Consider the following 11,102-nt stretch of genomic DNA (forward strand, 5'->3'; position numbering starts at 1 on the left):
CAAGGCGGCAGTCACCTTCCTCTCTACACCAATCAGGACAAATCTGCTTCTGCCCTATGTCCTGTGTTTTTTGAGGCCAACTCGCAGAAGGTATGAGAAGGGTAGTTACCAAACGATCGCTTACTGCACTCACAGGAGAACGAAAGGCAACCACTACCCTGTCGTCCACTGATCAACAGAAACACATCTTACGTAGAAAAGCAGTGGAGCACAGAGGAACAGAGAGCAAGGGAAGGGGAAGGAAGCCAGAGAGGGAGGGATGGTTGCTCTGTCCCCTTGAAAAACTGACCAACCTGGACTTGTCTCAGTCTCTCCTATCACCTAGTCGCGTAAGCTCCTCAGTGTGCCTATCAGTGTCACATGACCTCAGTGGAGCATCTACAGGAAGGCGCAGCTCTTCTGAGGGCCAAAGTCCACGCGGACTGACACAGAAATGTTCCAGAGCTCTAGCAGAACAGCTGCCTCTACGTAGACAGGCCAGGTTACGCTGCAGAAAGACACGACGCCGACATTTCGGTAGTTTAACGGAAGTTTATTTCTCATTCCCATGAAGTCCATCACAGGTCTGAGGGACTTCCCAGGACAACCGCGCTCCATATGGGGGCTCAGCACTCCAGACTACTTTGGCCCTGTGACCTCTTTCTGTACGGGCTTCCACAACCGAGCCAAGAAGGGCACTAGAGTCCTGCAGCAATAAAGGCTTCAGCCCAGAAGTGGGGCTTCTGCTCACAACGCATTACCCACAACTATCCTATGACCCGAACTGCAAGGAGCAGAAAACTATAACCACTCTTCTTTACACTCTTCACTAGAACGCAAGTCCCGTGAGAGTGTATCTTTAGCTCTTTTGTTCACTACTATATTCCCAGTCTAGAACAGTGCCTGGGCACATAAGAGGCCCACACGAAATTGAATGAACGTAGCACGAAGATGTCCACATGTATCCCGGGATGAGACAGAATACCTCAAGCCTAAGGAAGAGGGTGATGGGTAACAGCTATGCAGATGAGAGCTTCAGAGTTGGCTGTGCCTAAGGAATAATACTTGGTGTAGTTCATCTGGGGGAAGAAAATAACATCTTACTGAGGGCACCAGACCCACAGCTCAGGTGACTTACACCATAAAGTACTGAAGCCAAGGACCAAATCAACTGAGCATAATCACCACCAGCACTGCTCAACTCCCGAAAGGAGCTGAAAATAGCCATAAACACAACTGCTTCTTTACTGCAGTCAGTCTGCCCAGCACAACCCTGGGGAGCAGGGGAAAGGGAAACAAATGCACGCTGGTCGAGCATCTACCACTGGCCAGGCTGTGAGGGGCTTTTCTTTCGCCAATCCCTCTGATCTCTAGAATAACCCTGAGTTGAAATACTTTTCTCTCTTTCACAGAACACACGGAGACCTAAGCGCTTTTCTAAGTTAGAAGGAGATACAGCACAATGGCACCCAGCCTGGCCCTGCAGGGATAATGTACACATCCTGCTAATCCCGCTAATCCCGCCTTCAGGCCTCCTGACGCAGCGAGCTGACAGCCAACAGACCACTAGCACTCGGGTCTTGAACAAGTCCCCATATCTGAGCCTCAACTTCATCGTTTATAAGGTATTTGGGAGAGATCATTTAACCCCCTTCCCAAAACTACCCAAAAGCTCTAACAGGAACACTTGGGAGTCACTGTCATAGACAAGAGTTCTAAGAAGATCCACAGCCCACAGAGATGTTCAGCCATCTATCATTTGTCACCTAAGGCTGTTAAATGCCGTGTACAAAACAGAGACAGAGACAGACACCCTGCCTGCTTAGTAATAGTTTACAGTGTAAGACAACCAACAGGAATGCAGATTCACGCATCCCCGCCCACCGCTCAGCATTGATTCCCAAACCTTTCCTCTTGGGAACCCAATGTTCTGCCACACCCAGTGAACAACATCCCGCCTGCAGCACACACTCCAGTTCCCAAACAACCCTCTTTGTTCTTATAAACAAAAACCTGATTTGATTCTGAATTTCCATAAATTACCATTTAGAACCTGGGAAAGTACTAATATTTATGGCTGACATTGTGAGAGGGGAAAAATGTCTATTTCTTTTATTGCAGACAATCTTTTTTACATGTAATACATAATCCATGGCTAAAAATTGCAACCCGTTTCCATATGATCTTGGTATTTTCCTCTATCAACCACCACCAACGAGAGGTTTAAGTTAGTGCACTATTACTTCTTCTGGCAGATTCCCTAGTAATGAGGTAAATAGCATTTCATCACAGTAAAAATGGTGCTAAAAGGATTGAAGAGCTAAAATGTTCGAGATGGAACTCCAACTTGGGGAAGAGTGTCCAATGACAAAGGAGAGGAAGAAAATCCAATCTGGTTCTTGGAAAACTTGACAGAACTCATTTTTGCCCCATAGGACTCTTGAAATTGGTAAGCCCACTACCCTGAAGGCAATGATATCCAATTAAACATGCATGTTATTCTTTCTTGTTTTGGAAGACCATGCTACAAATGTGTCTACCATGTGTTTAAAGCGACTGGAAGATCAATGTAAAACCAACAACGTGATGATCACAGAAGACTGATTAATTCATGGGTGTATTTGCTATTTGAGCTGAATTTGCTAATTGCCAGGTACAATCATGAAATAGTACATTCTGTACTCAGAATATTCTTTGACCATCTTTCTTGTTAGGAATTCCCTGAAGATTTATTAGTAAAAATGCAATTAGTACAGAACTAACGCATCCCCTGCAGAGTCAACCTTGATTCCTTTCTGAGAAACGTGTTTATATCACCAAATTTTCCACTGATGAATTATTCATGCTTCATAATTTATTTTTCATAAACCTCAGGGTTAAGCACTACTTGGTGAATTTCTTGAGACCAAGGACACTGGATAGGCTTCTGTTCAGTGGTGGTGTTTCTGGTATATAAGGCTGGACTGCTTCTGAAGTTTCTCATGCTTATGTTACATGTGGGTTCTCCGGTGTTTACTAAGGTGGGAGTTCTGACTGAATTTCTTTCCACATACATAACACATAAAGGGTTTCTCTCCAGTGTGAGTTCTTTGGTGTGTACGCAGATTTGAATTTTGACTGAAGCTTTTCCCACACCAGGAGCATTTATATGGTTTTATTCCTTGGTGTATTGTTATGTGCTTATTAAGATCTGATTTCCCTCTAAAGCTCTTACCACAATGTTGACATTTATACGGCTTCACTTCCGTGTGAATTTTTTTGTGTTTAGTAAGATCAGAGGTAAGTCTGAAGTTTTTCCTACACTCTTGGCATGTAAAAGGCTTCTCTACTGCACGGGCTTTCTTGTGAAGATCCATAAGTCTCTGCAGCTCTTCTTCCCAGATTGAAAGTTCCTTTGTTTGATTAACTGGAAACTCTTGATGCCATTTCCCCATCCTGTGTGTATCACCATGATTTTCTTTACCTGTTGTTTTCTGGGGAACTTTCACTCGGGTCTTTTTGGAGACTATGTCTCCCGGTGCTTGTATTTCTAAGTCAGAAAGACATACGGGCTGATGGTTTTCAGTGACAGTTTTGACCTTTAACCCTGTGGGAATAAACATAACAATCAGCCAACTGCATGGCAGAGCAAAACCACAGGAATGGAGAGAAAAATTCAATGATTACCAACTTATAAAACACAGATAGCAGAATTTTAAATGCTAAGTCCCTGCAAAGGTTGCTATCAAATGCACATTTGTCCTCTTCCCAAGGTATATTTACCTGCAGGCAGGTCTCCAGGACTGTTCTTGAACTCCAAGGGCCCTTGAACCCATGGCTCTTCCCCATGATCTAGATAGGAGATCACTTTAGGTTTGGGAAGCACAAATAACGCTGTGAAATGGAAAAAAGGAGGTCAAGGCCTGGCAACCCAACTAGCCACTCAACAATTATCCACCAACTCCACACTATTTCAGGAAGAGCAAAGGACAGTTTACAGTGTGTTATCCAAAATGGTCAAATGGGTAGACTCCCCTATCTGGTTTCAGGTTTATACTATACTGCATTCGTGGGTGGATGCACAATGTGGAGACTGAGAAATAAACCCAAGCTAGACCCATGGAGAGGAAAAGGGCGTGGGAATCCATCTACAGTGCCCCTCTTCTGCCACCAAGATTACCCTATATTTGAACAAGGTTGAACCAAACCCAGGAGTCTGCAGGGAGTACAGGTTAGTCCTATTAATTCCTTAGGATTAGCTCAAGTCTAGCACAGCAAGGTGAAGGTCAGGGGCTGCATATCATACGCACTAGTGATTCCTGTCATAACAGTAACTTCTTACTAAACTCTTTTTTTTTTTTTTAGGATACATTTATTTATTTAGAGAGAGCGAGAAAGAGACAGTGCACAGACAGGTGCACAAGCTCACAAGTGGGGAAGGGGCAGAGGAAGAGAATCTTCAAGCAGACAACCCTTGGAGTGTGGAGCCCGACAGACTGTTTGATCTTATGACCCATAAGATTGTGACCTGAGCTGAAATCAAGAGTCAAATATTTAATCAACTGAGCCACCCAGGGGCCCCTACTTCTTACTTAGCTCTTTAGCACCACACAGTGGATTAGGAAAGATTCCTCCCACTCCTATAGCTTACTGGTTCTTGTCCAGATCGAAGAAACAGACCAGAATCACTTAATGAAACTTTTCTAAATACACTGCCAAGTGGGGGAAGTAATCATCACTCGGTCATTCAATCAACACGTACTGAGTGGCTATCATGTGCCAGGAACCCTCTTTGGGCTAATGATATAGTGGTGATGAAGCCAAAAGCACTCTGATCTCATGGGAGCTCACCCAACAGCAATAAATAACAAGGTTGTCAGCACGTGATAAATATTCTAAGGAAAACTAAAGCAGGATAACTCAGCATTTAAGATTTTGCTTTTCTGAAGCTATTTTAGATGAGGTAGTATGGACGACCTCTTTGAAAAACTGATATTGCAGCAGGAATGTGAAAGTGAGAGTTTTGCCATGTGGCAGAAAAGTGTGCCAGGCAGAGGAAAAGGGAAAGTAGAAATGACCGTGGCAAGTTCAAGAAACACAAAGATTGGTAAGGCTCAAGAGGAATGAGCAAGGGCACAAGTGGCAGCAGATGAGGGCAGGGTGGTGAGTAGGGTCAGATCCTGGAGGATCCTAAGCACTTCAGTAAGGTGTGGATTTTACTCTGAATGTGATGAGAAGTCATCATAAGGTCTGAAACAGGAAATGTCATGATTTGACCAGGTTTTTAGAAGATTCTGGCTGCTGGGTGGAAAACAGAGCATGGGAGGGCAAGAGGCAGGGGCACCAGTCAGAAAGTACCCAGGTCAGTCTGGTTAGACATGCTGCTGGCTTAAGCCAGGACGCTAACAGCACAAAGAGATGAGACACGGCCGCACTCAGGCTACACTGTGAAGGTGGAGCCAAAAGGACAGTGATGCATTAAAATGCGGTAGGACGGCAAGATCACAGGAAAGGATGACTGTACGTTCCTTCTTAACTATGATATAGAGATATGATACTGAGAGGAGAGAGAGATGAAAATAGATTTGGGGAAGGAGAAAAAATAAATCAGGAAAGCTACACAGCATATGGAGTGTGCTCCTGGACAAAGCTCCCCAGGTGATCTGGACACACCTTTCCCCTGTCCACACACCATCTAGCTGAGAAACAACCTGTTATCTGAACATAGAGGAATACATTCCCAGCAAGCAGAGAACATGACAGATTACTCAACTTCTACCCAATGGGAGAGGAAGATTCTTTACCTAGAGAGATGACAGTCTCATAGTTTTCCTGCATTACATCATTGTAGAGGGCCTCCTGAGTGGGATCCAGTAACTCCCATTCTTCCTGGGAAAAATACATGGCCACGTCTTCAAATGTCAACAAGCTCTAAAGAAGACAATGGGCTTCAGCTCAGTACTTGACACTACAGAGCAGCTCTACCATTTGGCCCATGGTAGACCCAGGCACTCCAGGAATTGATAGCACATTTAAAAATTTTTTTTTTAAGTAAGAAGGCAAAAAGGAAAAAAGCAAGGGATCATCAATAACCTAGGAGGTGCCCCGTTCCCCAGAGAGAAAACTAGGACCAATACGCCTGTGAGCTAGGCAGTGTGGGTCCTGGAGAGCAGGGAAAGGCGACCCTCAACAGCTGGATTGCACAGCTCACCTGGGACTCAGGCAAGATGAGCTCGGGTGCCACTGTCCAGTCTTTGGTGTTTGTCTTCTCAGAAAAGGCTAGAATCTGGTGAACAGGCACAGCTGTGGGTAGAAAAGAGCCAACAAAAATTTCTCTCACTTCTATGAACATCCTTACCTCATTTCTAAAATATAGAAGATACTGTTTCCTTTACACATATGGGACATATTTACAAATGTTAAGTGATACGCACTAGTGGCCTTCTCATAGTAAAGAAGAATTGAGCATCTAATAACCCCCCAAACCAATTCCCCAGTCGACCGTCTTTAGTTTTCATGTGGTCAGTAAAGGGAAATCTCACTTTTTCTTATGTCATATAAAATGTTTTGAGTTGAGCAAAAATTAGAGGTGTTTAAAAATGTAGAACTCAGAGCCAATGTGCCAGTAGATGAAATGGAAAGGTAAAAATTAGCTTGGTGAGTTCAAGCAACAGCAAAATCAGTGTGTATAAAGAAGACTGAACAAAGACACCAGTGGAAAAAAGACGAGGGCAGGAAGGTGAGTAGCAACCACATCTTATAGGCTCCTGGGTACCTCAGTAAGGAATATGGATTTTATTCTGAATTTGTCAGAAGACATCCTAAGATTTACAGCACAGAAAGTTCATGATTTGATCAGGACTTTAATAAAAGGATGAGATATGGTTGCACTGTGCCTACGCTATGAAGGTGGAGCCAAATGGACAGTGATTCATTGGTAGTGGCTTGTAATGGAAAAATTACAGCTCAGGATGATTGTATTTTTCTTTTTCCTTTTTTTTTTCTTTTTTTAAAGATTTTATTTATTTATTTGACAGAGAGAGACAGTCAGCGAGAGAGGGAACATAAGCAGGGGGAGTGGGAGAGGAAGAAGCAGGCTCATAGCGGAGGAGCCTGATGTGGGGCTTGATCCCATTACGATGAGATCACGCCCTGAGCCAAAGGCAGACGCCCAACCACTGTGCCACACAGGCGCCCCTGTATTTTTCTGGTGTGACATAGTGGGTAAATGATAGTTCCTTATATGGGGATGAGAAAGGTTAAAAAAAAAAAAAAAAGCAGATTTGGAGGGGAGGAAGGGATCAAGAATTTTAGGACAAGGAATGACCATGTGCACCTGGACAAAGCTCCCCAGGTGACCTGGACACACCTTTCCCCCGTCCACACACCATCTAGCTGAGAAACAACCTGTTACTGGAACACAGCCTCTCAGAGGAATGCATTCCCAGTAAGCAGAGAACATGACAGATCACTCAACTTCTACCCAATGGGAGAGGGAGATTCTTTACCTAGAGAGATGACAGTCTCATAGTTTTCCCACATTACATCATTATAGAGGGCCTTCTGAGTGGGATCCAGTAACTCCCATTCTTCCTGGGAAAAATACATGGCCACGTCTTCAAATGTCAAGAAGCTCTAAAGAAGATAATGGGTTTCAGCTCAGTACTTGCTGCTACAGACACAGCCCTACCATCTGGCCAATAAGACCCCAGCAATCCAGGAATTAATAGTACTTTTTTTTTAAGGCTTTTTAAAAAATTTATTTGACAGAGAAAGACAAACAGTAAGAGAGAGCACAAGGAGGGTGGTGGGGATGGAGAGAGAGAAGCATGCAGGGCCATATCCCAGGACCCTGGGATCATGAACTGAGACGAAGGCAGCCGCTCAACTGACTGAGCCACCCAGGCACCCACTTTTTTTTTTAAAGTAAGAAGGCAAAACGGAAAGAAGCAAGGGATCATCAATAGGCTAGGAGGTGCCCAGTTCCCCAGAGAGAACACTGGGACTAATATGCCTGTGAGCTGGGCAGTATGGGTCCTGGGGAGCAGGGAAAAGCGGCCCTCAACAGCTGGATTCCACAGCTCACCTGGGACTCAGGCAAGACGAATTCTGGTGCCATTGTCCGGTGTTTGGTGTTTGTCTTCTCAGAAAAGGCTAGAATCTGGTGAACAGGCCCAGCTGTGGGTAGAAAAGAGCCAGAGGAAATTTCTCTCACTTCTATGAACATTCTCACCCCATTTCTAAAATACAGATGATACCAATTCTTTTATCAGAGAGAGGATACATTTGCAAGTGTGTATGGTGTCTTCAAGTAGCCTTCTCATTGTAAATAAGAGCCAAATTATCAACTGACACCTAAAATAGGTTCCCCGATTTTCAGGAGTGACCTAATGAAAGAAAAACACTTTTTAATTTCCTCTCATGAAATAAATGGTTCTCAATCAGGCAAAAGTAATACATATTTAAAAATGAAGTACTCAGGGAATCCATTGTATAATAAAAGATATGATTTTTTTTAATCATTATTTTTTTTCCTGATACACAACTGTGTTCACATTCTGCCACTGATAACCCATTTCTGAACTCAATTTCTTCTCTATTTTATGAGAATGAGATGGCTCCTATTCTCTCCAGTTTTGTAAAGAACAGAGTTCATGGTGTTATTACCAGAGTTCAATTGTGGAGGTACTTCTGTATCATAAGCCAACGTCCAAATTCACCCACAACTTGTCTACTCTACTGACACCTGGGACTATCGTCTAATTGCTAATGTCTTTTTATAGATCTACAGTGATCAACACATAGAAAATACAACATTCTGATTACACAAATTCCTATCACAGTTCCTAGGAATTAGTAATTATCATGTCCCGCCACACCTGTGTCACATACAGGCTGAGTTTCCTTACAGGAATTCCAGCTCAGTTGTTCTTGCAGCCCCTGGTGTATATTCCAAAATTCATCATGGTCGGACATGTCCACTGGCTGTGACTCTGCCACCTTCCTCTTGAAGTCTGTGACATCTACACTTTGTCTGAAGACCACAGCCTCTTTTCCAAGCTCTTGGACTGCACCCTAGAAATAAATAATCTTCATCTGTTACCAGAAAACTTATTTCTGGTTAGGGGGCTGGTGGTAGAAAAAAGAAAAATCTGAGTACAGATGGCAGGAAGTACGAAACACTAAGAAAAATTAATGAAAGACGAAAGGAGTTATTGGGACAACAATTTTCCACAAGATATTAACAACAAAACCTGGGGAAATAACCGTAACAAACAAACAAAAAAAACTTGTGGCAACTGCTAGCTCTCAGACACGCGTGCTCCCACCCATTTGCATGCACCAAAGCACAGACTAGCAGGGTTGCATGGACTACATGTACTCTTCCTGTTTTGACAGGCTTCCACTTTGAACCCTCCGTTAGTGGTTTCCCGTCTTCTACTTTTCTAGTTTTCACCCATTACCACCTTTCTTAGCAACTGAGACCATGTACGGCATAAAATAAAAATCAATAAAAAGATCTTTTTCCTAAAACACTGAGAGGAGAAAAAAAGTGCACATCAGTAAGAAAGTCACATGAACTTTACCACTCACTACTCATAACACAAGAAAAATGGAACAGAAAAATCCTGCCTTGCTTTCCTTTTTTCTTTTCTTTTTTTTTTTTTAAGATTTTATTTATTTGAGAGAGAGAGAGCAGGCAGGGAGCCTAACACAGGACTTCATTCCAGGACCCTGAGATCACCACCTGGCGCAAGGCAGCCGATTAGCCCACTGAGCCACCCAGGTGCCCCTGCTTTCCTTTTAAAGAATCCACTGCCAGACCCTTTCTTCTTCAATTACCCACTCGAAATAAGGCACAGCTCACTGACAGACAAAAGCCCACTGAGGACCTGGCCTTTACAAAAAATAACCATTCACGAAAGGGTAGACAGTGAGAACATTTACACCCTCTGGCTGGAAGGAGCCTGGGGATTATACAAAGACTTCATTGTTGTGCCTCCCACCCCAGCTTCCCCATGCCAAGGGAGGATCAGGAGAATATTCTGAGTTCCTCTTAAATTTTAGCGTGTCATCCCAGTCTTCTGTCTCTCGGAAGGGGGTCCAACTTCTCTGACCCTTCATCCTCTTGTGAAGAAGGAAGCCCTCAGGGCGTGGAACATTCCAGATTCTCCTTCCCACTGTACGAATACTGGCAGGAGAGCTGGGACACAGAAGTGAGACCAGAGAAGAAGGAAAGTAATTAGGGGAAAAAGCAGGCCTATTCTCCTCGCACAGCATCCCCGGATTAAGTAACCACAAGCTCAACAGGCTTGCTTCACACTTCCCTGCAAGAAGCACAAAGGGCACGGCGCACAAGATCCATTCCCGGGTTTTTAAATCTCTTTACTCGACCCAAAAAATCACAGCTGATCTTTGCTTACAAAACGCTTATCCAAAGGCCAGTCACGAAAGAGAGAAGGGGAGCTGGTGCTGTTGAGGATGACCCTTCGGCCCACCTTCCCTTTCTTCGACGGCCATTTAGACCTCGAGGCGAGACTGAGCAGAGTCTCGGGACCTCGCTCTCCCTGGCGTGAGCCCGCAGGAACGGCACCCAAATTCGACCAGGATGCCACGGTACTCCCAAATGGCTGGCCGCCCAGCAGGTTCAGCGGGCACCGGGACGTTTGCCTTGCTTCGGCACCAGCAGAGGCCGATGTCTCCAAGGCTGCACCGCCCGGATCCCCGGGGCGCGGGAACACCGGCCACCGAGTCGGAAAAGCCGGCCGGCGCGGCCCCGACGCCATCTGTACAAAGGCGGACAACAGGATGGCCTCCGGAGCCCGACGGCAGGGCTCCCTGACACGTTCCCGCCGTCAGGCTGCGGCCACCCGGCCCGGAAGCACCGCCGCCCAAGGACAATGGCTGCCTCGCCCCCGCCCGCCGCACTGAGGCCGGGCTCCCTCCGGAGCTCCGGGGCTGCGGCCGCTCCGCCTGCCACCGGCTCACCTGCAGGCCGCCGCCCTCCGCCCCGCGCCGCTCCGAGGCGGGCCCCGCCAGGCGCAGGACCCGCTTCAGCACCGGCCCTCAGGACCGCGTCGCCGCCCGGGCCCCAATGGACACCGCGCCCCGGCCGGAAGCGGACTGACGCCCTTCCGGGGAGA

At 45.6% G+C, this 11,102-nt stretch overlaps 1 protein-coding gene across 6 annotated transcripts; it reads right to left on the reverse strand.

Moving 5' to 3' along the window:
* Positions 1-511: 511 nt before the first annotated feature.
* On the reverse strand, positions 512-11,095 carry LOC123783664 (zinc finger protein 75D-like). 6 transcript variants are annotated; one of them, XM_045784553.2, is made up of 9 exons: positions 10,948-11,095; positions 10,077-10,162; positions 8,838-9,033; positions 8,045-8,136; positions 7,467-7,593; positions 6,170-6,261; positions 5,763-5,889; positions 3,742-3,852; positions 512-3,565 (listed from the first exon to the last, which is right to left on the reverse strand). In XM_045784553.2, exons 3-9 carry the CDS (start codon positions 8,932-8,934, stop codon positions 2,970-2,972), a joined length of 1,242 nt encoding a protein of 413 aa, XP_045640509.2. In that variant the 5' UTR covers positions 8,935-9,033; positions 10,077-10,162; positions 10,948-11,095; the 3' UTR covers positions 512-2,969. The 6 variants fall into 6 exon arrangements, with proteins under 6 accessions (XP_045640509.2, XP_087727355.1, XP_045640511.2 ...); XM_087871229.1 differs by having other exon boundaries at positions 9,966-10,162; XM_045784555.2 differs by lacking the exon at positions 10,077-10,162 and having other exon boundaries at positions 8,868-9,033; positions 10,948-11,090.
* Between the last annotated feature and the right edge of the window lie 7 nt (positions 11,096-11,102).

This window comes from Ursus americanus, chromosome 2 (genome assembly GCF_024610735.1).
Source record: "Ursus americanus isolate L20-20 chromosome 2, mUrsAme1.1.p, whole genome shotgun sequence".
NCBI classification, from domain to species: Eukaryota; Metazoa; Chordata; class Mammalia; order Carnivora; family Ursidae; genus Ursus; species Ursus americanus.